This window comes from Anomalospiza imberbis, chromosome 6, assembly GCF_031753505.1.
Source record: "Anomalospiza imberbis isolate Cuckoo-Finch-1a 21T00152 chromosome 6, ASM3175350v1, whole genome shotgun sequence".
NCBI lineage: Eukaryota > Metazoa > Chordata > Aves > Passeriformes > Viduidae > Anomalospiza > Anomalospiza imberbis.
The window spans coordinates 4,858,365-4,886,190 of NC_089686.1; the positions used below are offsets into that span (position 1 = coordinate 4,858,365).

Consider the following 27,826-nt stretch of genomic DNA (forward strand, 5'->3'; position numbering starts at 1 on the left):
CAACTGTGGCAATTAGAATTTGAATTATTTCTTATTCTTACGAAGCTGCAAGCCTTAACTTGCAGTTTGTGAAGATTGACAAGACCTCGTTGTTATTTTTCCCGTCGCTGAACAAAATGCTGCTGTTTATTAAAGAAAAGGGATTCAATCTGCTCTTTTGTCATGAGATCAACTTGGAAAATAATTGGGGCTTGCCTTGCTTAAGTACCATGTGGTACTAAGTTGCTTTTGAAAGCAAAGTGTAAGAAATATGAAAAGAAATATGAAAATATGTCTTTATAATAGACATCCAGCAATAGGAGTTTCCAAATTTACTAAAGCACAGTGTTGCACTCAAAGAATGTGGCTTGGGTTTTCTGTCATGTAACTTGAATGTTTTTAATAGTTGTAACATAAAATATTTTTCAGCCTTAGCAGAAGGAGGATTGTGTCTTCCAAACCTCACTGAGAGCTTATCCAGTACTCTCCGAGATGCCAATGAAATGGTAAGGAACTCTTTCATAAAGAATCACAGATGATGTGGGTTCCACCTTGGGTATCCTGCTGAATTGGATCTGCTTTAAACATCTTCCTTCACCAGCTTTCTAAATTCACACTTTTAAACTGCATACTCACAAAGAGTGTTGGAATTTCAGAGCACCAAAGGAAAAAAAAAAAACCACATTATACAAACTAATTTAAGTTTTAAAAAAGTTGGATAATTCATATACTTCTGTAGGTGAGAGATAGCTATTATGCAATTTCATTTCTTTATTGTTTCTAGTTTTAAGGCATCCTAAACAGAATAGAACATTGCTATGCTCTGAGCTCTTGCAGCTTTGAGCCATCTTTTAATTGCTTGCATGATTAAATTATTAAAGTGGGTTAGCTGAGGCTGGAGTTAGTTAAAGCTGCTTAAAACATCAGAATAGTTTCTTGTCCAATGTCTGCTGTAGTCCATGGTTCTGGAAGCCTCCCAAGTCAAGATATTCTCCATTCCCTTTCTCTTTTGCTATTCCTCAAATGCCTGGACTTTCCCTCTCTGACTTTGTGTATAGCCTCTTGGTAAGATGTAGCTGTGACATAAATAATAGGAGACATATGGAGAAGAGAAAGCTCTGGGGGGACCTTATCATTGTATAAATATGTGGTGGAAAGAAGTAAGGAAGAAAGAGCCAGTGAAAGATGAGAGGGAGTGGACACAGGATGAAATTCAGGAAATTTGGTTTAAACATAGAAGATATTTTTACTGTGGAGTGGCCAAGCGCTGGAAGAAGGGCTGCCTTGGACAGCTGGGTTGGGCTAGACAACCTCCAGAGGTCCTTACCAAGCTCCACAAGGCAAGTTTAATGTTCTGGAGCAGGAGTCCTCTTCTCCTGGCCTATCCTTCCTACCCATTTCTGCACGCTCTTGGGCACACCTCCCTGTACAGAGCTTCCCATGAACATCCATGATTTCATTCAGGTCATAGCATCAGAGAACATCCTCAGCCGCAAGGGACCCATAGGAGTGATCAGGTCCAACTCCTGGCTCTGCACAGAACCCCCCCAAAACAACCACCACAGTTGTGAGACTGTCCTGGACTGGCAGATCTTCAGGTGCCTCCTCTGTCAGCCACACTTCTCCCCTAAACTCTGGGCTTAAAACTCTGATAACAGATGAACCTAAATTAAAGTTCTCTTCATCAGAGGAACATTGGCCTGCTGAGATGTTCTTCCCTCTCTTTGTCAGCTGGATTGTAGCTCCTTCTAGTATTTCTCCATCCTCAGACCTGGCTGTTTGGTTGAGGAAGGTAATTCCTTGCTGGTGAGAGCAGCTCTGCAGCCAGATTGTTGCTAGCAAAGGATGTGGGAGGATTTAACTAGTTATTTCCCTGATCTTTGGAGGCCTGAAGGGCCTTGTTCCTCTTTAAGTATTGCAGTCTTTTGTACCAAATAAAGAATGTGCATGTCTGTGGGTAAAAGAAAGCAGTGTGTCATCTGTTTGCTTATTTTTAAATGCTTGAATTTTCATAATAATTTTCACATAATTTTTCAGTGTGGAAACTTACTGTTAAAAAAAGCTTAGTTGTGCACTAAAGTAAGAATGATTCAAATTCCTACCAAAAACCAGTTTTGAAGCATGTATTATATGGATTTTTTTTTTTTAATTCTTCTAGGATTATGATCCTCCAAGTGAAGGGCAGGTGGTGAGAAGAATGGATAAAGGCTGTCACAGGGATCCTGTCCTGGCTTTTTTGACCAAATTAAATCAAGCACCTGTTTTTATACAAGAAGCAATAGACCACTCAGAGGTAACTTATAGTCCTTGGCTTTCCAGTACAGTAGTTTTGAAGTGATTCTTTCCTACTCAAAAGTAGATAAAATATCCCAAATTTATGTTTCCTGTTGGCTGTAGAACAGCTTCATACACTTCATCCCCTGCTGCAAGCGATCCCACTTCTGTTGGCTTCATTCTTGTGTAAAACTCTTTAAGAAACACTGAAGTCTCAGTGTTATACACAAACTGTACATCATGTGTACCTGATTTTCCAGGTGTGTGACTGTCCCCATGTCCCAGGTTTGTCCTGTCACTTGGAGGACCAGGGAATTTTCTGTCACTTCAGCAATACAGGTGGAATGTTCAACAATACAAGTATACTGCATTTAACAGCCACAGGAGTGTTTTAGGGAGCTATGAAGAACAACTCAGCAAGTGTTTACATGTACTTTGCACATGCTGTTGATACTGATCTTGGAACAAAACCTCAAAAATTCCTATTCAGTTGGCAGAAAAAAAAGAGACTCACAGAAAAATGTAATTATCTGCATCACATTTTTTTGTCACACATCTTGAGTTATTTCTGTGTTGGAAAACAGCAGTTTGGGCTGTTTGGTGTTCATTCGAACTGACATAGCTGGAGGAACGTTTGAAGGAAATGAACTTTGAATGCTGCAGCAATGGTTTGTGAACACATTTATTTACAGCAGATCTTGCTTTTTTGTGATGCTACTGATGCATATGCAGTTTCTTCCTTCTGTCTTGGTCAGTTTAGTCTAAATAATTACCAACGTGACTCACCTCCTTGGCTGTTCCTTTGTCTTTATTCTGCTAATGAGCTCTGGTGGCTGGACTTGGTGAAAAGCTTTCTCCAGTGTTACCTCCCAAGTCTGCCTGTAATTGCAGTGCCATTTTCTCATCAGCACTGCCAGTTACAAATAGAGCTCTGCTTTGCTTTTTCCCTTTCCCATAATCACAGACCTCTCAGTCTGCCCATCCAAGGCATTCATAAACTCCCCCCAGATTCTGGCAAGGTGTGTGCAGGTGTTCCTTGTCCTTCAGAGGAGAAACAACATTCTCCTGGATGTTCCCTGTATGGCCTTAGAGTGATACTGTGCACATGTGTGTGTGTGTGTATTCCACCTATTTTCTGACATGGAAACAAGCTAGGTTTAACTTGCAGCTTTAAAAATCAGGATCCAGGGAATCATCCCTATTTTTAGTTCCCTCCAAACCTACTTGAAAATTGAAGCTTTTATCTGACATGCAGTGCAGAGAGTCAATAGCTTTTAGATGCTGCCTGTGTTTCAAGGTCAGGCAGTCAACAGTGGCCAAATCTATTATATCAAAGGCTTCATGTGCTAAAAATGTAACTTAGGTTCTGATCATGTAGAGATACCACTAACAAAATAAATGAAGTTTGGCTGCAAGTGTTTCTTTCCTATCCTTCTGATAAATGGAGATCTTCATTTCAAACCCAGATGGTATCTCCATGGCTTGTTTTCTTCATCCAATGCAAATAGAATAAACTTAAGTTTATAAATGCTTTCAGGGTTAATGTAATTAGAAAACAGTGTCTGGGTTTGGAAGACTTACTGGGTTTTCATATGTGCTGTGGTTTTGATGTTCTCTGCAGGATTCCGATGGCAGCATTGGGGAGCTCAGTGAAGGCCAGAGGCCAAGGCTGTCCAGAGCACAGGAGAGAATCCTGATGGGAAATTCCATTTTTATGAAGCATCCATCTGCTCAGAGCTCTGGAAACAGACCACGCCAGGGTCTCCGTTCTGCATCTCCAGGGCAGCTTGTCCAAGCTGGAGGTACAATTAGATTCTTATTTCTTCTCTAGGATATTCAGGTGGATTCTGAGGATTTTCCATAACAGAATCTGAAATAATTTCTGAGCATACGTTCAAAATCCAGTATTTACAGGCAATTCCTACAATGACATTATTAGTGTTCCTCTTTCAAGAGCTGGACTTAATTCAAACATTTTCACTCTTCTTAGCAATTTCCTACAATTGGAATAAAAATCATGGCAAATACCCACTTGCCTGTACAAAAGTTAACTTGTGAAGTGGCTATCTTATTCTTTTAAGTCAAATTCGGTTCTGAGTAACAGATGGAGGCAGTTTCCATTGGACAGGTGTTAGCACCAGCGCTGCAAGCTGCTTCTCTCTGTCCCCTTGCTGAGCGCTGCTCCTCTTTGCTTTTATCACTCCATCGTGGTGGTACTGCAGTGGCTCATACAATATATTTTAGCTTCATATATTCCTCTGATGATGTGGAAATTGATTTTTTTCCCAGATGGATAGCAGAGGCAGAAACTTCTTGTACAAAGCAGGGAGTTGCTGTTGGTAAAGCAGGGAAATTTTTTATTTCAGTTGAAAGTGCTGAAAGCAGTGGTCCATCCTTTCTTTTCCTTATTTTTTATCCCAGGTTCTCCGTTGTTATCTGAAAATGTGCTTCTATAATTGTTTAATGTAGCTGCTGCAAGCATGTAGAAAGTCTTTATTTTGTTGACTGTGGTTTTAAATATCTTTAAACTAAACTGAAATAATTACTAAGCTGTTGCAACACAAACATGGTTGCGCTGATTCATCAAATGTTGTGTAAATTAAAGTGATCAAACAGCTGTCTTTCTGTCCTTTTAATTTTCACATTTATGAATTCGACAAGAAAAGCTTATCTCACATTATTAACCCTTGACCAGTAGGAAGTGCATTGAAATTAAATGTGTATAACACATGGCAAAAACAATCTTGGAGAAAATAAAATATTTGCTTGGTTTTGGAGTGATTAACATTTGAGTTGGTCACACAGAGAGTAACCTTTTAAACCAGCTGTGACCTGACATTTTGGACAACTACAGCAGTGTCAGCCTTGAAAATATATTCTGGTACTTTATATATTATCAAGCTCTTCCTTTAAAGTAGTTTGTTGAAGGTTGTTTGGAAATTGGTTGCGTGAGGTTTCCTGAGATAAGAGATTTCTCCAAGTCACTTGTTTGACTCTGTGCTGGTAGAGGTCAGTCAGCACTAAGGACACTGATGTAGCAATAAATCAGTGATCAGATCATCTGCAGATAGTGCAGGACAAGGGGGAATGGTTTTAACTAAAGAGGAGATATTTAGATTAAATGTGGTGAAGAAACTCTTCCCAAGAGGAGAGATTTAGATTAAATGTGATGAAGAAACTCTTCCCTGTGAGGGTGAGGAGGCCCTGGCACAGAGAAGCTGTGGCTGCCCCTGGATCCCTGGCAGTGTTCCAGGCCAGGCTGGATGGGGATTGCAGCAGCCTGGGACAGTGGAAGATGTCCCTGCCCGTGGCAGAGGGGTGGAACAGGATGAGGATTAAGGTCCCTTCCAGCTCAAGCCATTCTGGGATTTCTCTGGTTCTGTAAGTCTGTAGTGGTGCTCAGGACCATGGAGCTGGACGATGCCTGTTAATGGCAGAACCTGTCCCTGTGTCTGTCTGTCCTGCTGACTGTCCATGGCTGTATCTGGCACAACAGGATTGTATCTCCTTGTATCTTTAAAAGTAATTTTTAAAATGTATTTAATTCAATTTAGGATGCCCTTTGGCTGTCCTGTAAATATCTTAGCACTTTTCAAACCAGCTCCTGCATGTGATGATAATCCACCAGCAGTGTATTTCTCTACTGGTTTTTAAGCTTATCTCTAAATCTTGTAGTGTTGTTTTTAGTCTTTATTGCAGCATATTTTTGAAAGGAGGCAAGTGCCCTGGACTACCTACCATACGGCAATGCCCTGTGCTTTTACATAATCTTTATAATCCCAGACTGAGTTCTTTTGCATTCTGATGATTTTTAATTTAGCTTCCCTCCCTCCCCACCTCTGAACACAGCACAGTAATTTGTTGCATTGCTAAGGAAACAGCATTGTATAAAAGCTTGGATCTGCTTTCAAGACAAGAGTTGTTTTCATATCAAGGAGGAACAGAAATCCTTGTTTCTAAGTCCTTTTGTTACTGAAGTCAACACTGAACAGAAAACAATCTGGTTTTGGAGGGAGGGTCAGGTGAAGGGTGAAAGGAATGATCTGTGATTGTTTCCACTTTCCTTCCAAACCTTTTTTCTCTCTGCACTGGGATGTCATTGCCTGTCCTTCAGTGCAAGTCAACTATTTCCTGATAGCCACAACAGCTGCAACGCAGGGCTATCATTTTATTTGGTGATTATTTTCAGGGCAAATACTCAATAATAGTTACACCATGGGTGTCAGACTTCACATATTTCAGGGTGTGCATCTCTGCACATGAAACCTTGCAGTGGATACTCATTTCTTCTGTCAGAATGAGTCACACACAGAAGAGTCTAGGAATTTTGGGGATTGTGTGTCTGTGGGTTGTTTTCAGGTTTGTGACCAGTTTTTATTTGTATTATGGGAACACAGTGTCCATTTGTAGGATGGAGCAGGTGTTGCTCATGTGGGTACATAACAGCATCTTGATGATCAGTCATTTATAAATCCTTGTTTTCAATGCTAAAAGTCAGGGATATAAAAGCCAACATGCAAATGAAATGTGGCACATGCAGTCTTAAAGTGAACAATAATTATAGTTAATTAAGCAATGATTATAGTTAATTAGGCTTAAAATTCATTCTTTGGCTCTGTATGATAGCAGAAGGCTAAAGTTAGTTCATGAGCTGTCAGTACATTTTTCATAAAGATGTTTTACACACTTGGAGGCTGCAAAACCATGATAAATGTTGGATTAGAGAGCAAATAGCCCCTTTAAAAGAGACTATATATAGGTTTATTTTAGTTCATACAGGAGTAAAACATTTAAAGAAGAAGCTTTTCCAATTTCTTTCCAGTAAGGGTGATAAAGCTCATTAAGCATATAATGGTATGATGAACTGTACAGCTCTGAAGCTTTCTCAAATGCTTCCACGTTAGAAATCTACAGATGATAAAGCTGATTTATTTTTTCAATTTCCACAGACATGTATTTCTTATTTCATTTTTATCCCCTCAAGAGCAATATAAGGGATATACAATGAGCCATGTAAGGAGGAAATCATTCTCTTTAACATTGCATGTCCCCCTGTTGGAAGTTTGAAAGGCTGCACATTCTGTCACATGAGTTGACCAGGAGATTATGGCTCCAGCTCATGAAGGAATTTTTTTCTCTCAGCAGAAATTCTGGGAGATGCAGATGCAAGTCCTAGTCCAATGCTTTTGGCTGAACTGGAGTCACAGCCAGGCTCAAATCCTGCCCTGCCAGCAGCCCAGCCAAGCTGCAGAATGACACCACTCCCAGAGGATCTGTCCCAGGTGAGCTGAAAGGATTTTTCCTGTGCCTAGTTAGAAAGAGCAAACTGAAACCTGGGAAAATAAATTTTCCTGTCTCACTATCCTGCCTGACATCCCAGAACTGGTGCATTAAAGTGACACATTCAGCTGAGAAGAGTGAAGTGCATGTGTGCAGTAAATGTGGCTGTGTTTCTTGTGACAAATCCTTACAAAATCCCTTCTTTAAAGCTCTGACCTTCTTTTTTAGCTTTTCTGCACTTCCTCACAGCTTCAGTGGTCTCACGGGATCCAGTCCTATAGAACACTCACTGGGGCATTCCCGTGTTTTAGGGGCACAGTCCTTCAAGTGCAGGATGAGATCCTGGATGTATGGCTGAGAAGTGACAACAGAGAGGTGGCCTCATGAGCTGTAACCCACTCAGCATTCCAGGAGCTTCATTTGTCCTAGCAGGGGCAGGGTTGGAAAGGCAGTGAGGATGATGCACTGAGAGCTAGAGGAGCATCCTATTGATCTCTGCTTCAAGCCTAGACAGTTAATTTTTTGCTACTTTATTAGTATGTGCTGTTACCTAGAGATGATGGTTTACTTGCTAACCAAATGCAAATAACAAGTGGCAAAAGCTAAAACTGAGGTGGCAGACTGCTCTCTAATATGTGAGGCTTCACAGTGTGTTTGAAAGCATTGTATACTTACCATGGCTGCTGTATTCATGGATAAATTCTGTCCTTCCCTGATGTTTTTTGTGGGTTTTTTTTTTTTTATTATTTGTATTAAAAATAATCTATATTGTCTTGCATTAAACTGCTTTTGGCTTTATATTTTTGAGCCTTGATGTGCCATTGGTGTCTGAGCAGTTCTTAAATTTGTCACCTGAAGTGATGTGTTGCATCTTCAGAGAAGATTTTTAATGTTACAGCTCTTTCACTTTGAGCTCACCACAACAGACTTTCTTGGAATTACTGTTCACAGGCAAAAGTGGATTCTAGCCAAAAGTAATAGGGACAGAGAAGGTAACACATGTGCCTTTCACAGAAGATATACAGATAGTTGTCTATGATCTTATCCTTTATCTGTAGGTAGTTATGCATTATCTTACCTTTAGAAACTTTTTCTTGCATCTGAACCCTTAGTGTGGTTTTTTTTTGGGGTTTTTTTGTGGTTTTTTTTTTGCCTGCTGGCATGTAAAACTCACCCTCCATTCAAACCACCCAACCAAACCCCAGAACTTCGTGTGGTTTTGTTGGGTTTGTTTTATTCCTCGGTGTGGTTATTCCTGATTTAACTCTACATCACTTTCTCACAGGATAACTTTCTATCTGTTCTATGAAGTGATCATACTTACAAGTGATTGCCCCATCCAGGAGAGATGTTCACTGTGGTTAAGCCATATTCTGTAAGATCCTCTACTAGATCTTTACATCCTTCTCTGAAATTAAAAAATAACCCCTGTACCAGGTGATTTGAAAGCTTGTTGTGACAGCACTTGTGACAAGGATGAACCTTTTCCCTGCTTTAATTAAGGATGGCATCTGTGTTCAGCTCTGCCATTGGATCTGCCTTGTCACCTGCCTGCAGGAGACAGATTTTTTGGTAACATTACACCAGCTAAGAGAGCGAGAGCTACTGAGGCTTTTTCAGGATGATTCATTCATTCTGTGCAATGTTTAAGGGAGCAATCACTGCAGATTTCTTGAAGGATTTCCTCACAACTTAGTCACTGACTCTCAAATCTTGTTCTTCATCTCCAGACAGTGTTTGCCTTCAATGAAATCAAACTGTATCACACACATACAAAGGCAGAAGACAAATCTATTTAGGAGCAAAGTTTGCTGAGAGACCTGAGAAAATGCAGGATTTCAGATGGTGTCCTGCTGGGCCTTGGCCATGGGAGGTGGTGGCACAGCCTGGGTGGTTTCTGCAGCCTGGGTGAGCAGGATCCTCCTGTCAGGGAGGTTTGGCAGGGATGTGGAGCTGCCAGATTTGTTTGCTCCATTTCTGGCACTGGTGTGTAAGTCAGGTTTTCACCAGCAGAAAGAGCACTGAGTTTTCACACAGGGCAGGAGCAAATGCCTTTTAGTCATGAAGAGTGAAGTCTGTGTGGTCACTCAGTCCAAAACAAATGGCTTAAGTCATACAGGAATTTTCTTATCTACCCAAATTCCTTGGCTGCTCTTCCATTTCTGGCATTAGATTTTTTTTTGTTTGTTTTAAGATTTATATATGCTTTTAGCCACTGTTAGACAGAAAGCCAGACTAAATGCTTCTTTACTTTGACCCCTCCAGTCCATTCTTGTGCAACAATACAGGAATTGACTGTTATTTGTGGCCACTTTGCCCCCATGGTCTTAGCTCTAAGAAGCAAGAGAATGACTTGGAGGAAGCTGAGCTCTTCCTATTCTAAATAAATCATTTTGATCATGGGAGGGACAGGAACATTGAAGTCATATTTGCGTGGCTACACATTCCAGAGATGGTAAATCTAAATAATTTCAAGTCCCAAATGCATTGTTAAAATCTTAGAAAATCACTTGGTTGCAAAATATTTCCATAATATTCCTTTGTAAGTATGGATGTTTTTATACAGTCTGCATTTTTCAAGTGGGATTGTCACTTTGGTATTCTCATTAGCTTTCATTTTTTAGTATTTCAAAAAACATGTTATTTTAATCTTTAGGAATGCAGAATTGTAGGTTATGAATCTGTTTTATCTCTCTACTTTTGTTTGCAGCTTAGTTCAGTTTAAACTGAATTTTGATGTATTACAAATCCAATAGAAAATAAAAAACAAAACACTTCAGATGGACCCATGAGAACTCTTATGCTGCTGACATTTAATATTCATTTAATATGTTGGTGTCCTTCAGTCAGTGTCCATGAGACCTTCACGCTCTCAGAAAATAATCTCAACTCTTTCTCATCTTGTCTGTTTTAAATTTTGCTGTTTTAAGAGAAAGCTTAAGTCTTCCAGATAGACACATAGTGATAGGACAAGTGATTTTAAACTGCCAGAGGGCAGGGTTAGATTAGAGATAAGGAAGGAATTCTTCCCTGTGAGGGTGGGGAGGCCCTGGCACAGGGTGCTCACAGAAGCTGTGGCTGCCCCATCCCTGGAAGTGTCCACGACCAGCCTGGAATGGGCTTGGAGCAGCCAGTTCTAAAAACATGGCCAAGGAAATAAATTTTAGATTTGGTTTGGGTTTTCCAACCTGTGTGCTGAAATTTTTATATTTCTTTTCTCTTTCATCTTTCTCTTACTAGTCAGGAGGGTAATACCTAAGGAGATATCCTGGGTATTGAAGAAAGCCAGGGAAATTTTATGTTCTTTCCACTACATGCTTTGAGTATAAATTGGAAGTCTCCTGTGTCTTCAGGTCTAAAATGGCACTTTTCCATCCATTCCTGCTGCTCCCAGGATGTTTGTCTGGAGGGAATAGCTGTAATAGGCTAATTGAGAGCTGAATTCTCTTGAAATCAGATGTAGGGAGAACAAGTGCACATGTTTAATGAACCTTTAAAAACTTCTTTGGATGTTTCTTGAAGCTGAATGTAATTTTGCTGTGCTTTCACAACAAAAGTGAGATTTGTAATGTGATTTTAATGCATGATACCTAGGAGGAAAGCCAAGGAGCTGCACATGGTCAGACTGTGAGACCCCGAGGTATCTTTGTGAGAAGGAAATCTGAGGAGGTGCAACAAGAAGGTAAATCAGTGTCAATATGCAGAGTTCTCTCATTTAAGCACATCACTTCTAAGTATTGTTGTATACTGACATATTAGTGCTGATTTTTTTTTTTTAATTTGGTTTTCATTGCTACATTTCCAGACATTTCTCTATACAGAGGTTATACATGTGCACAAAGTTACGGCTGTATGGGTACACAGTTATGTCATTGTTGGGGTGCACTGAAAGGATTGAAAATTCATCCAGGAGAAGAGAAGGCTCCAGGGAGACCTTAGAGTCCCTTCCAGTGCTCAAATGGGTTCCAAGAGATCTTGAGAGGGACCTGGGACAAGGGAAGGAGTGGCAGGACAGTGGGCAGTGGCTTCACACTGACAGAGGGCAGGGTCAGATGAAATACTGGGAAGAAATTCTTCCCTATGAGGGTGAGGAGGCCCTGGCACAGGGTGCCCAGAGAAGCTGTGGCTGCCCCTGGATCCCTGGAAGTGTTCCAGGCCAGGTTGTGTGGGGTTTGGAGCAGCCTGGGGTAGTGGAAGGTGTCCCTGCCCATAGCAGGAGGTGGAACAGGATGAGCTTTGAGTTCCTTTCCAACCCAGTGCATTCTATGATTCTATGAACTGTATCTGTATGGAAGTCATGAGAATCTTGGCAATTAAGTATTTATTTAAATTTGGTTTTGCCAAGAGCATTGCAACGTGCATTTTCTGTAGTTAACTGAATCTTAATTGCTTTTTAGAGGGCTGTTCAGCAAAGGAGATGTTCATAATGTTGTGATAAAGGGAGTGGCTCATATGCTTGAGAAAACACAGGAGTGCTGCAGAAGAACTGAAAGTGTCCTAGGGTGATAATGTGAAGTTAAGATCATGCAAATGTGGAATAAAAAAAGATATTTTCAATGTTAAAATGGCCTGGTTTGAGATGGGCTTCAAGCTGGTGTGTAACAGATAAAGATTTTCTGTTCTGAAGGACACTAAGTGTTATCTCTGCTATTTTTGGAGGTTGCTTAACAGTGTTTGTAAAGGTGTTCAGGATGATGAAAGAAAGGGAGAGAATATCTTTTGTTTATTGTAGTTCAAGTCAGTGTGGGAATAGCATAAACTGTGCACATGACTGCCATGGGTAATTGTTTTAGCAGATAAGAAGTCTGTGGAGGTGCTACAGTGAGATGTGCAGCAGTTTTAATCTCACATTTTATGAACAAGAATCTAAAAACCTGCCTGTCTACAATATATGCAATTATAATTGCTCCACCCTAGCACTGAGAAATTCTTCCTTCAAGCCCTTTTAAAAATAATTCTTTGAACTTCTTCCATTTAATTTTTAAAAAAACATTTCATCGAATTCTGAGGGAATTATTGTGCTTCAAATATTTATAAGTGGTAAGAAAAGCCCCAGGCCAATGTTATTGGTCTTGGGACTTGGAACCTAATTTCAAAACCGTGGTTTGCATATGAAGAAAGTTATGAATAATGTAAAAATTATCAATGGATAATTAGTGGGAAAGCTTCCACAGCTGAAGTGGCACAACTTAGTGCAGGTCTGTGTTTACCTGTTTTTACCTCTGCATTTATCTGTAGTGTAACACAAGGAATTTGGGCACCGTCCAGCTGTGTCTGTGAGCTGGAAACGTGTGACCAGGAGATGGCAGTAGTCAATTTTCTTTGAGAGGGGAAAAAAAAAAGGATGATTTATATACCAGGATAATGGAAATCTCATTCGAAGTATACATATTTAATAAGCCAATAAAAATCTCAAGGATTAGAGAATGGAAACAACTGTCTGTCACTTTTAACCAGAATGTCTTCTCTCTCTAAGCTTCACCACAGAGACCTTAATCAGGCCAAAAGTTGAGGGTAAAAATTAATAAGAAGCATTTGAAAGAAAAAGGAAAGCTTGCAACATGATAAGTGTACGTGGGTTTAAGTAAATACAACATTTTAAAATTAAGCACATCTGTTACTGTAAGTTCAAAGCACCTTGTTTATAAAAGCTTCATGTCAGATGGTTGTCTTGCCTGGGATAGCAAGGGACAAGGAATGCTTGCCTGGAAATGGAGAAGCGTTCTGGAGGCAGGAACATTTAGGTACCTTCTCAGAGTTTTAAAGGGTAAGTGGTTGGGTTGGTATTAGACTTTAGGAAATCCAGAGCCCTGAGATGAAGTGTGAATTCGCAGCGTTGGGAGAAAAGGAAAATTGTTTTGGACTTCAAGCTGGATGTTGAAAAGCCATTTTTATATAATTGATAAGTACGTGACAAGATTTGATTCATCTTTCGGTGGCCATAAACATATATACACATTAGAGCTTTCTTTTGTTGTTTAAAAATTTCTGTGGTCTGCAGTGAACATGTGTTTTTACTGAAAGAAAGTTGATTGATGGCTTCTAATGAAAGTTGAAGTTCAGGACTGCTACAATATCATGCCTGAAAGGGTAAAGTCTCCTGAAAAGTTACAACTGAAAATCAAGCCTGGATGTATTATTAATTGAAATGTGTGCCTTCTCTAGACACAGTGGAGACAGTGGTTGGAAAACACAGAGTTGTAGTACATAATATACATGCATATATATTTTGGCTTTATAATACCCTTTAATCTTTGTACCATTCTTTCATATATCTTCATGAATTTAATAGGAGAGTAATTGTTGTGGTTGGTGAATGCTCATATTTCCAGGATTTAAGCATTTTCAGGCTTACATTAAAGGGATTCAGAATTTTTAAAACTGAAATGAAAGAACAGGTGGCAATGCTTGAGTGCAGAGCAATTTTAAACTTTAATATGAGCAGCTCAGAGGTAGATGTATCTTCACTTAATTATTTTCCTATAGCATAGACTCTCAAAATGTGACCTAGAGAGCACAACTTGATGATAGTAATTCCTTTTTTATCTCCAGCTAGTGAATTATGTTCAGGCAGTGTAAATACATGGGAAAGGAATATTGGGACACTAAGCAACTGGCTTTGTTGCCACGGAGAGATTGCACAACTGCTTGTGGGAGGAGATGATATGTGCAATAAATGAATAAGATGACAAGAGGCCCTTAAAACAATCTGTATAAAAACCCAAAAATTCCATAGTCCTTGTTCAGTATTGAAAATGGGCTGCTTCTGTGTTAACATTGACATTAGGCTGTATTAAAAGCTGTAATACTAAAAATATGGCTATAACTAAATACTTCTTTGTCTTTCTTCTTCAGCCAGGAATTGCTCTGAGTTAGGTTTTGGGTTATTTTTTCTTAAAACTATTGTGGAGTGAGGCAAATCTGTAACAGATGCTTCAAGGAAGGAAGAAGATTAGGATAAGGCTAAAGGTCTTTCTTTTTTTTCTTAGAACTGGAACTGTTTTGGTCAAACTCAGTGACTATTCTACTGAAAGCTTACTTCTCCTTTAATATCCTGCTGTTTCTTTTTTTGGCCTGAATTTCACTGAAGGCTTTTGCTAAAGACTCTCCACAGCACCCTGGAAATATCAGCCAGTGAAGCAAAGCAGAGCTCTTCTTCCACAGAGTAGGGAGAACCACCACAACCTGAGAGGCTGAAATAGTTTGTGTAGCCTGTATTGCTCCTTGAATTTGCCTGATTTCTGAGAGAAGATCTTGCAAATTGGAGGAATGAAATCACTTGGCTATAATTAAGGCATTTTCCAGGCAAGTGTTTCATGTAAGTTTTTTTCAGGGCTTCTTCAGAATTCTTGTCACAGACTCACAGGATGGTGGGGGTTGTGAAGGACCTCAAAGATCATTTAGTTCCACCCCCTGCCATGGGCAGGGACACTTCCACTAGACCAGGTTGCTCCAAGCCCCATCCAGCCTGGCCTTGAACTCTTCCAGGGTTGTCTCTAATCTATTTTTCCTCTGGTTTTCCTATCCAGTTAACTCTCTGTGCTATGAGGTGGCTCACTGACATCACTCAGTCAATGTATTTTACATTTGGGCAAGTCAGGAAATGCAGGGCTGCATTTCCTACAGAGGCTCTGGCTTTTCTATAAGTAGTCATCAGCTTTTAGGTGCTCCAAGTGGTTTAGAATGCCAGTTCTCAGGGAGGTTTTGTTTATTCTGCACGTGTCCATAGGAGCTACACAATAGCCCATGCAGTAGAAAGCATGCATGTTAGTAATAAAGTGTGCATTCTGAATAATATCCCCCATAAAATCCTCAGTAGCCACACTTGAGAGTTTCTACTGTGAATTCCTCTAAGTAAATATTGAGCTGTGTTATGGTACATTTGGAACAGGAGCTTTTAATTTCTTGGCTTTTGTAAATATTATTTATCTATTAACAAGTGTCATATCTGTGGCTGCTTCTTTTCCCTCTGTGTTACTTCAGTTGTTTTTCAGACAAAATGTTAAACCAGAAGTTGGATTTTTCATAGCTTAAGGCAAAATCTTGTGTAAATTTGTCACTGTGGATGATGATGACCTGCTGTGGGTATGTTCTGCTGCTTCAGGTTTGAGTCATGAGGAACCAAACAGCAGGAATTGCTGGAATTTCATGGGGCTGTGCATATCTTTGTAGCCATTTCCAAAAGATCTCTTCCTGGGAAATGCATCTCTGGTCTCATACAGTTGTCATTTTTTTCCCCTCACTTGTCCTAAAGGTGTGAAGAATAGTAACTACAAGCAGGTGAAGCACAACTCTATTTGTTTTTTGGATTCCTAGAATGTAATTTGATTTTTTGAGGCGCCTCAATGAATTGAAACACAAGTGGTCAGATGGAGAAATTAAAAAAACAAGACAACACAGTTCATACTTGAAGAAAACTGTACCAAGCAGTGTCATATTGCCCTGCAGTCTGAGGGTTTGCTGCCGAGTGCTGTGCTCAGGGAGAAGGGATTCTCCTCTGGAGGCCAGTTCCACACCATGTATTGCCAATCTTTCCCTTGGCAATTTCCTTCAACTTCTAAGAACCTGAGAGTTTGTTCTTCTCTTCCTGCAGCCCTCCTTAAGTGTCACAGCTCTCCCTGCTGCAGTGGCATTGCTGTGACCTTGGGCTGAGGCTTTTGCCATGTGCACCGGCAGGAAATTTCCCTTTTTACCTTCCCTTGGTGCCTGTGTCCTGGTGCTTTACACCCATCACCAAATCTGCACAGCTTTCTGTATCCTCACACCTCCCTCATCCATGCCAGCCTGCTGCGTGTGTGTTTGGGTGATCTCTGGAGGGAACCATTTTGCACTTTTCATACAGTAAAAAGAAAAAAAAAGCCTCCCTTTTGAGAAGATCTTTGTGTTTAAATATATTTATTTTGCTGAATTTCAGGGTGTGTTCCTGTACCAAGCCTCTCCTCTGCTCTGAACACAGCAGCAGGGATTTTCAGTGAAATTCTAGCACCAGATGGGGGTTCTTTGTGCAGAAAGGGAAAGAAAAACTCCTTCAAAGTGACGTGATCACTCCTGAAAGCATTACTTCCTATGGAGGCTGTCAAATATTTAGATTTTTTGCTTGTCTTTATTCACATTTTCAGGAGCTCAAAAGTAAATATTCCAAAATGTCATCCGATTCCCTCTTCAGGCTTAGATTTTAAAGGATTCCAGGTGATGTAATCCAGTGACCTGTGGCATCCCTCTAAGTGTGTTGTACAGATCACAAGTTAAACTTCAGTTAAAGTGGTATTTCAGTCATATATGGGGGCTGCAATGTGAAAATGTTGAGGGTCCAGTCCCTTTTTCATGCAGATAAGCTGAAAACCTGTGGCACTGCTGCACAGAGCACCCAATGTACATTGGGATTTTGAACTTTTTCGTGGAAGTGTGGAATCACAGACAGGTCTGGGTTGGAAAGGACCTTAAAGATTACCCAGTTCCACCCCTGCCATGGCAGGGACGCCTTCCACCATCCCAGGCTGCTCCAAGTCCCAGTGTCCAACCTGGCCTTGGACAATTCCAGGGATCCAGGGGCAGCCACAGCTCCTCTGGGAAATCTGTGCCAGGGCCTCAGCACCCATAAAAAGAGTTTTATCCCAGTATCTAAGTTAAATCTACCCTCCTTCAGCTTAAGGACATTTCCCCTTTTCCTATCACTTTATATCCTTTTTACCGCAAAATATCATGTGGTGCCTAGTGCTGAGCTGCCTACATCACATCACCCAGACACCAGAAGGTTCAGAGGATCTTCTGTTCTGAAGTATATCATAAAAACGTAAAGGATTTCACATCCAAATTAATTGGAATTTGTTTTTTTTTTAAAAAAGATTCATAATTGGATTTACTTCTCAAACACTTGTGACAACCTGGAATCAAAGCAGCACAGTTCTACCACTGATATTCTGTGTATTTTCCTTTTTTTCCTCCATATTTTTGCCAGTTAGGGTGGGGTTTTTACAATTGTTTAATTGTTTGGGGGCTTTTGATACTTTGTTTCATTTCAGGAGTTTTGGTAGCTTGTGTCTTTAGTGGCCTGGCATATCCTAGGCAGAATTCTCCTTAAAGGAAAGGCTACCTCTTGCTGCTGCATATCCACTCTTAGGAGTTGGAATGTGCTAGGTGAAAGCTCTAAATTGCTATTTCCACTTTGGCAGCCTACCTTTGATGTCTCACCAGTTCCAGTTGTAGTTGTATAAATCCATCTATTGTCAGCCTGTCTGGGGGTGAAGCTCCAGTGTGAGGCTTTTTCTTTTGTCGAAGACTCTCGTGGTGGTGAATCAGCTGGAGTTGCTGTGGATTGCAAGCAGGGGATGGAATTGATAACAACTATTGAATACAAGTCTCTGATCTCCTGGACACTACCACACTCCTCCCCAGTCTGTGGAAGTTGTTGTGCCAGGACAGCTTTTCTCACAGCCTATCTAGGATTTGTAAACACACTGGGGTCTGACTGAAGCAGCTTTGTATTGAGGAATATGATTTGTATGCACTTTTACAAACTTACAGTAATTGCTGTCGCCTTCATTGTAAAGAGCAAAAAATAAACACACACAATAAACCCCTTTAATGGGCACTGATCCCACTGGCACTGATCTTGAGCAACTCTGAATAAAAGCAGATGGTGGCAGGCTGACTAGGCTGACCTGCTTTCCCCTTTCATGCAAACATTGCTTATATAAATGGGGGACACACACAAAAAATTAATGGGCTTGGGCAAGCCACCTAAGGACAGAGACTCCCCATGTACTTAATGCTTACATCAGCCCCAGGGCTGTTTCCAGTTAGTTCTTCTCTGGAGGGAGAAGTTTCTCACAAATTAGTGGTTCCACAGCTCTGAGCCCATGGTTTAACAAGAAAGAACTGATGTGCAACTAGAAAGTAAGCATGTTTAGCTGTTCTGTGGCCTGTGTGTTGTGGTGGGTCGTGGAAAAGAATCTGAACAGTCTCTCCTGAACCTGTTGCTCATTTGTAGGCAAATAATTGAGTCTGAAGTCCCTTTGCAAATCATCTGCTGTCGTAATGCTGTGAAGAGGCATTTGATTTTTGTGGTCTTGTACTAGCCTAATTCACATGCCTGTTTGTTAGCAGTGATGGTAAAAGAATGTAAGTTGGGATTCCTGGTTGTTCTAAAGGATGTGCCTCAGTGTGTCACTGCAACAAGATGTGACCAGAGGGCTGGAGCACCTCTGCTGTGGAGACAGGCTGAGAGAACTGGGATTGTTCAGCCTGGAGAAGGCTCCAGGGACACCTCACTGTGGCCTTCCAGTACCTTAGAGGAGTCATAAAAAGGAGGGAGATGGACTTTTTATAGATAGAGAGTGACAATGGTTTAAAACTGAAAAGAGTCAGGTTTAGATTCGATGTGAAGAATAATATTTTTGCTGTGAGGGTGAGGAGGCCCTGGCACAGGTTGGCCACAGAAGCTGTGGCTGCCCCTGGATCCCTGGAAGTGTCCAAGGCCAGGTTGTGTGGGGCTTGGAGCAGCCTGGGGTAGTGGAAGGTGTTCCTGTCCATATGGCAGAGGTTTGGAACTGGATGATCTTTAAAGGTCCCTTCCAACCCAAACCATTTTGTGATTCCATGGTTCAGAGAAAGAGCATTCCTTTTCCAGCAGGGCATTTGATTGGAGTTACTGCATCCAGAATTATGCTGCAGCTTCTCACACAGATTACAGCCTACAAAGGCAATTTTCTGAATAAGATACATTTCCACTTCTCAGCCACTCTCTGTGTACAGCCTGAGGCATCCAGACCAGCTGAGCTGTGTCAGGAACCATCCCAGGTCTCAGGCAGATCTGCTGCTGGCTGGGTTAGTTCAGTTGGCACACACACCACACGATCTCCTAGGATGACCATCCTTACTTGGATTAACATTCATTTAAGTAGGTCTCTTATCTCCCATTTTTCTTTTTTTTTATAAAAGGCATCAGTATCAGAGCAGGAAGTCTTGATGCTTTTGGGTGCTGGCAGCACATTGCCTGGATACTGTTTGGTGGCAGGTGAAGACAAGGAGTATTACAAACACATATTTCAACTTGGAGAAACATATATAGCACCGTGATAGGAGAAATGCAGGCTTTATGTCTTCAGCATGTGCTGAGTTGGTTACATTTTTCTGGTTGGTAGGGAAGGCAGATGTTGCCTTTTATAATTCAGTGGCTCGTGCAAGTCTGAGAGCAGCACAACAGAAGGAGCAGCTTCTGCTCTCCCCACTGGGCTGGCTGGGTTTGCTGAGCCCTGGGCAGAGGCAGCTGGACTCCCTTCAGCTTTACCTGTTCTTAAATTGCTCTCAACTCAGCTTTTTTAAGCACTACATAAAAGCTGGAAGGAGCCAGCTGTTAGTGTGGGGGTGAGTAGGAGAGAAATCCCAGGACATGAGTGTGTATGAGGTGAGTGATGAATAACTCACAAATTCTGACTGTCTGCCCCCAGACCTCTTCTACAAAACAGACAGAAGCTGTCATTCTCTGACGATAAACTTCTTTTTCTTTTTCTTTTTTAATGTTTTGTAAATTTTTGGCACTGCTAAGGAAAGGCAAGGCTGTAAAGTTATGCTTATAACCAAAGTGGCCAATAAAGATGGATATTTAGACAATTTGTGTCCACAATCAAATTGTATTTTTAAAATTCTACTGCTTATTAGATTGTGAAAGGGCTTCACTTACAGGTACTTTTCATGCTGGTGACCAGTGTTGTTCCTAGGTACTTTATTTCTTGTTTTTCTACATGCTTGGGAGTAAACAGACCTTCGACTTCATGCACCAAAGAGAAGCCAGGTTTGTGCAGCTCCACCTTCTCAATACAGTGATACAGAGGCTGCTTATAATTAAATATAAATATAGGGTTCCCAAGCCCTCAGGATTAATTTCTTAAGAATAGGAGCCCATGAAATTTTCAACTAAGGCAACAGCATGGAGTAAATGTTATCTAGGATGTCTTCCAAATGAAGAACACTATGTAGATAGCAGTAATGCTCCTCTCTGATAATATGCTGATTTTGAGAAATGCAGGCTGCCAAAGCAGCATTTTTGTTAAAAAATAGGGTAAGGACTGGTGAGTGAAGATTAAAATTGTCATGCATGACCTATTGCTCAGGGCTGAGGCTGCACATGGGGCTGTGTTTTGTAACTCTGTGGAATAACATTTCCTAACATAAAGTTGGAGTAAAATCCTCTTCATCTTCCATGCAACTGATTCTGTATGTGAAATACAACAAATCCTCATCTCATCTCTGAAATACCACTTGCAAATGTGCTTTTGGTGACTGCCTTTGCAAGGAACAGTAGTAAATGATGGAGATGGGTTAAACTTTGTCTGTTGACTACTGTGCTCTGGTTTTTATCATAGTTCTGTCATTCGGGAGAGAAAAAAAACCCTACACCTAGAAAAACTTAATTTAGAACCTTTGTATGTCCTGTCGTTCTGCTCTAATCTAAAACTTATGTTTAGCTTTTAAAGAAGGAAGAGCTGGTTTTAAGCACAGTTCTAAACAACCTGAGTGAAGGTTGTTGAGTGGGACACAAAATATGAAGCAGGTCTGTGAAATGCATTTTTTTTCCCCAGTGATTTAGCTGCAGAGCAGTAACCGTTCCTCTTTGTGTACAGCATGACTTTGCCTTCCAGTTAAGTCTTTTTTAATATCATATAGGCCTGTATTTTTAATACAAATTAATAAATCATCAACCAGGTGTGAACAATGAAAATGTATCTCACCTTTTCTAGATCTGATAGAATTATGTTTATATTTTGGCTCAAAATTAGCCAGTCAAGGTGGCTTAGATTTATTATGTTATCTGCTGCTCTCCATCCTAATTCAGGTTGATACACTAAAGTAATAATCTCAGGGTTGCATATCATGACCTCATTTTAGGCACTGTGCATATTGCAAGAGTTAGGCAGAGCTGTGTTTGTTTAAAGACAGTAAAACAGCTGCAGTGTCTGTCCTTGTCAGGCCATTGTATCTTCAGGAGAAATAAAAAGCACGGAATTCATTGCAAATTGCCTAATTTCTGACTTTTTCTTTTAGTGTGTTTTTATTATCCTGAAACCATAATTACAGATCTTGAGAAAATTGTTTAATTTACTTAACAGCTGCCATTGTGCCCTGTTACATAAATCAGAGTTATAAATGGGAAATATTTACTAGCTTGAGTTACAGTGTAAATGCACCAGTGACTTCTCAGAAGCGCACGTTGCTTATTTCAGTAATTGGACCTGCTCCTAGACACAGCCAGGCAGGGAGATTACACAGGGAATGCTTGTTTCTGAAGATGAAGCTTCCTTCCTGATTAAAAAGAAGAAAAAAAAAAAAGAGAGAGAGAAAGGGGGGAGCAGTTTCTTGTTGGAATCCTCACTTTGAGGGAGCCTGGGCAGCCGTGCCTCCCCCTGCTCCAGCTGCCCTTCATGTGCAGGCGTTCTCTGACAGACCATGTCCAAAACCCTTTTTATAACAGCAATTGGGGTTTGCCTCTGCAGGCAGACCTGGCGTTTAAAGAGGTTTCTGCTCTTCTCTCATCTGCTTTTAATGCAGGACTATGACTGCCAGTATCTCTGAGGTTTTCAGGCTTGATAAATAAAGGCTGTTCTGTTCCTAAGCTTCGGCATCTTCTGGTAACGACCGAACAGAGGGACTCAACCCAAAACTTCAGCTGCACGTAGAAAATGTGGTCTGACCTCAATATATATGATGTGAAAAATGAATAATAGCAGCACTGCAGGCAAAGTCTTCTCTTGCTATGATGTGACAGCCCAGCCCTGCAGCAGAGGGTTCAAGAATTTGGCTGCGCTTTTGGAAATCAGCCCTGTGGTTCTGCCGGGGAGATGTTTTAGCTCAGAGGGTGCACAGCACACAATGGCTTTGTTGGCTCTGTGTTTATGGCAGGACACTGAGGTAAAACCTGGTTTTTCTACCTACAGTTTGTGGTAGTTTGTTGTTTTTGGCCTTTTTTTGAAGTGAAGCCATGCTCAAAGGCTGGAGAACCACAGCAGCTGAAGGCAAGAACCACTTAAGGGGATGATTAGGGCCTCTGAATCTCTGATTCATTAATTCAGAGAGGGTTTTTTTCACTTTCCTAAAGGACAAACTCCCTCTGTCATTCCAGAGTCAGCCTGTTCAATAAGAGGCATACATTCAGAGTGGGTTTAGATTAGGTATTAGGAAAAAAAAATGTTCCCTGTGAGGGTGGGGAGGCCCTGACACAGGCTGCCCACAGAAGCTGTGGCTGCCCCTGGATCCCTGGAAGTGTCCAAGGCCAGGTTGGACATTGGAGCTTGGAGCAACCTGGGATGATGGAAGGTGTCCCTGCCATGGCAGGGGGTTAAAACAAGATGTTTTTTTAGGTTCCTTCCATCCCAAACCATTCTGTGATTTCATGATGTGCGGGACACTGATGTCACAAGGTATCCAGGACATCTCCAAGCCCAGGTCCTCGCTTGGGTTTCCAGGTGTGGCTTCCTTGGTGCCATCCAAGTGCTCACACTCGTGTGCAGCTCCACAGTGCAGGGCCTGCCAGAGGGAATAGTCTGAAGTAAATGAAAAGAAAGTTCAGATGTTTTCAGTCTGAGAGTGAAATTGCAGAAGGCCCTTAGAGGTCTGAGTTATTGTGCAATCTCTGTAAGTAATTTGTAATCAAAATACCTTTGCACATGTCACTTTCATATTTCCTGTAATAAAACAGCAAGAGCAATTAAGATTTTGGACCATAATCTGCTACAAGCTTCTAAAAATGAGTGGGCTGGGGATTTTTTGAATCATGGCTGAAATAGGCAGTTTTAAAATTTTTGATTGCTTCAAAAAAGGTTTGGTAATAGCTATTTTAATAGATTTTTTAACTGTAGCCTGACAAAACTCTTATGTGGCAACATAATTGATCTGAAGTTTGCTTAAAAAAAAAAAAAAAGTAAGTAAGAAACCAGAAGAACTCTTCACAAAACTGGAGGACATCTGTACTCTGGTAACCCAGCATGTGACCTATTGGGCTTTATGCATTTCAAATCAAAAAGAATCAGTAAATATATTGCCATATGCATGCAAATATGTCTAATAATGCTCTGTGTGTCTGTAATGTTGTTCTGCCACGGTTCAGAAAGTTGTCTCTGGTCTTGGCATTCCTCAGGAAACATTAGATTAATACAGCTGCCTTTGTCATAGATTTTTTTTTCTTGTTTAAGTAGGTGTGTGAAGGCTGGTGCTACATAAATGAATTACACGGAAGACTTTGGAGGAAGAAGGGGCTTGTAAACGAGACTGAAATTAATGAATATGAGAATTAGAAATCAAAACTTTATGTTTAGTCTGAGGAGAAACAATTCCTTAAACCCTAACCACATGGCTGTTTCTTGTTTGCATCAACTCTGGTTGACTGTTATTGTCTTCTGTTAATTCTCTGGGGCAGTGGCCTGACTTTGTTGAATGAGCCAATTGTTTTCCTTTGTGTTGCCCATGAAGCGAGTCCCCATCTGGTTTGTATCAGACTGTTTTCACAGCCAACAACTGCTGCCTTTTCTATATCCTGACACTTAAGGGCCCCATGCTATCAAAGCATTGCTGTGATAGCCTGTCTGGCTGGGCCCATACAGCTGTGCCTTGCAGCTTGAAGCCATTACCCAAGTAATGGTAACTTAGAACTTGAACTGGCTCTTATTCCCATTGGTGTCGTGTGTACAGTGAACAGAATACATTTTTGTTGAACTCCATGTTCCACAAAAAAAAAAAAAAATTCTCTCGTTTGAGTTTATGCAATCGGTTCCTTTTTATTTTCCAGCAGCTTCCTGTATCTACAGGCAATTTTGTGTTCTTCTGAAATTAATGAATACAAGACAAGCAGTATTTAGTTAAGGCACTGTTGTTATTACTTTTATGGTGCATTAAAGCTCAATAAGTGGAAATTAAACAAGCAAATGATTCTTAATGAGGATTTTACTTATCAGATTTAGAATAGGTTTCCAGGAAACTTTCTGTGTGTGATAACTATAGGTTGTGTGAATAAAACTACACCTTGGATACTCCACTACTCCCTTTCCAAGTAGCTCTCTAAAAATACAGAGCAATGCACAATGAGTCTGCATTAACCTGTTTACTTCTCATCTGAAGGAATGGAGAACTCTGAAATAGTAGAGTTAAAACTACATTGCAGTTGGCATTGCAGAATTAGTGAGAGAGGCCCCAGCCATGATCCAGACCCTTTCCAGGCTTCCAGCAATGTCGGAGACAGTCCTGTTGCAAGAGATTTTGCAACACGTGTCTTCTCTGCCTCCAAGATTTAAAAAAACCCCAATATTGCATTAAATAACAGTGACACTTAAATGTTGTGTTTAAAGAAAGATGATCTTTAAGTGTTTGTTCTCTCCTGCTCTTGTGTAGGCAGCATAATGCTCAGTGACAGAGTAGTAACGAGAGAAAACATATTCCCCAACTTGCAGATGTATTGAATTTTAAGTATATTCCAGACTGAGTTCTTCCCTGATATTTAAGAGGCAGAAAGAAAGAAAATAATGGATAACATTTCTTAAAATCCTGGTCTTATTGTAGCATGTGAGAGAAATTGCCAGAAAACAGACTGCTTTGTCTGATGCTTGCAGAGAAAGCGTTCCTGAACTTGGGAGTGTGTTGTGTGTATAATGTGAATGAATTTGCTTCAGGTAACATATTGGGAGCCATTAAATTCCATGAGGCACAGGAGCTAAGACTCCCTTGGCCATTGTGCTTTTCCTGCCGGCACACGCTGGGTGTCATCATGTCAGATCAGGACTGTGCTGAATAACTGAGTCTGTGGCATTGTCAGGTGTGTGGAGGGTTGGCAAAAGCCACTTTCCTGAGGAGCTTTGTGTAATTGCTGTTCCTATAACAGCTCCTGAATTCAGGTGTGTGCTCTGTAATGATGCACAGAGCCAGGTGTCTGTGCCCTCCACCTTAGAGGACTTTTCCAGCCTCAGTGGTTGGATAATTCCAAGTTGTGTCCATCATCAGGCAGAGCCCACACTGTGCTCCCACACATGCAGACTGGATTTCCATCTATGCTCCTCTGCAGTGCAGACCTCCCTGTATTTTGGTCAGGGATATTTAAACCCAGAGAACTGATAAATGATTTTCCCTCAGATGCCAACAAGCTCTGTTAATCCTGCTCGTGACCTAAAGCACTGAGGGATGATGTGGGTGCTCACCAGGTTTGAGCTGGGAAGAGTCAAAGAGCTGCAGAGCTTCCTGGAGGAAATTGATGCAGCCAGCATCCCAAATTTCAACTTGTGTGTGTGTGGCTGCAGCTTCAGAGGCAAAGAGCATCTGCCCAAATGAGAACCTGATGGAAAAGGGTCTGTTCAAGGCTCTGCTTGACACCAGCTCCAAGGCTTGTGCAGAGCAGCTCCTGACAAGAGCTGTTGGTTTCTCTGGTGCTGCTGGAAACTGTTCACTGGCAGAGAATCCTTTGAAAGGCACAGTGCTGGTGGGAGCTGCAGTTCCCCTGTGTTTTGTACCACTTAGCACAGATGGAGGGGGTGTGGTGTTATTAAAATCACTGATGTGGCTAAGAGAGAGTAGAGAAGGTGGTGCACTGTGCTTCATGTGCAACGTAAATGTAGAGCAATGCATTTCTCCAGCTCATTTATTCTACTGTTTTAAAGCTAAGATTCACCCAAGTATTGCAAAGGAATTTTGGTTTTACTCTTTCCCATGTAACAAGCCAAGGCTTTTGTATTTTTTTTTCTTTAAGGAGGAATTCTTATCTCTATTGCACAAAGTTTAATACTTTTAGATTTTAACAAACTTTAAAATAGCACAAGATAAAATCATATATTTACTCTCCGACCTTTCCAAGTTTCTGGTCCCAGGCATTAGATTGTGAAGGCAGAGTTACTTGTCATCACACTGAGTGCTCATTTCATGAGCAGGTCAAAATAGGATCTGGACACAGACAGGACCAGAGGAAATGGTCTCAAGTTGCACCAAGGGAGGTTTAGATCGGATATTAAGAAAAATTTCTGCACTGAAAGGGTGGTCAGACATTGGAACAGGCTGCCCAGGGGAGTGTTGGAGTCACCATTCCTGAAAATGTTGAAAAAATATGTTGGATGTGGTATTGGGAACATGGTTTAAGAGTGAACATGGTGGTGGTGGGTTAATGGTTGGACTTGATGATATTAGAAGTGTTTTCTAACTTAAATGATTTTATGTTTCTAGAACAATGAGCTCCCAGATCATCCAGTAAAGACATTTAATGTTTTCCTTGTTTGAACATGTGCTTACTTAATCTTCTTTCTGAGCTAAGAGAAAAGTTGTTTGCCTCTCTAAGCTTCCTAGAAATGCTTATTCCTACCCGTTTTCCAAAGGTCATTGATATCTACAAATGGTAAGACCTGTAGTGGCCACCCTCTACTGCTAAACAAAAGGCTGGCAAAGATGTATTTCTTACAAATTTGTTTGTCCATGTACTAGAAATGTGCATGGAGATGTTCTGGAATTTATTAGACTGACCATTGGAAAATGCAAACTCTATCGGGCTGGGTTTTGTTCTGTCTTGTTTTGTTTGGTTCCTGGGGAAAATGTTCATAATTTTCTTTTGAAAAGGTGTAATTACAAAAATTTGGGGTAATTGTGCTGTAGGTATAAGCATTTTTAATATGCCAGGTGATGGTAATGGTAGTACAGTAATGGGAGGCTTGGCAAACTGTTTCCATATGGGGAATCCCATGACTTTGTTAGTGAAAATCATCAAAACAAATCACAGGATCATGTGAATATTTTAGTATTCAGAGTAGAGAAAAAAAGCTATTTTGCTTGTGGTCATCTAGAAAAACACTTTTTATTTGAAGTTCCTTATACTGTGTATACCTTATTTAATTTTTTATTTTAAGAATGCATTTAGTGACTCCATTATATGTGAGGAGTGACTTGCATTGAGAAAATTCTGCCCTGCAGCACTGCCCTTCAGGCAGAAAGTTTTCTCTTTTCTTTCTGATGTCCATTCTCTGACTTTCAGTCAAATCTGGGTGCAGATTGCAGCCATGGGATAAAACCTCCTTGCCCAGGAAATCCTCTTGCCTGTTTGAGGGAGAGCTCATCAAGGTCTTTTACTGAACTTCTTAGTGGTGAAAATTACTTGTGACTTCTTACAGGGGTTCACTGAAACTTGTCCTCTAAGATTCCTAAGGATTTTTTTGGGTGTTTGGTATCGGGGGATCTGGCAGGACAGCTTGGAATTGTCCAGTTCCATCCCCCTGTCATGGACAGGGACACCTTCCACTATCCCCCCAGGATCCAGCCTGGCCTTGGGCACTTCAAA

General features: G+C 40.9%; 1 protein-coding gene across 1 annotated transcript in view; it reads left to right on the forward strand.

Moving 5' to 3' along the window:
- Positions 1-27,826, forward strand: part of KIAA0586 (KIAA0586 ortholog) — a 66,906-nt gene that overhangs the window by 30,933 nt on the left and 8,147 nt on the right. The window contains exons 25-29 of the mRNA XM_068192113.1: positions 409-485; positions 2,138-2,272; positions 3,875-4,055; positions 7,399-7,535; positions 11,128-11,215. Coding sequence (XP_068048214.1) covers positions 409-485; positions 2,138-2,272; positions 3,875-4,055; positions 7,399-7,535; positions 11,128-11,215 — 618 coding nt within the window. The remainder of the gene's footprint in view (positions 1-408; positions 486-2,137; positions 2,273-3,874; positions 4,056-7,398; positions 7,536-11,127; positions 11,216-27,826) is intronic.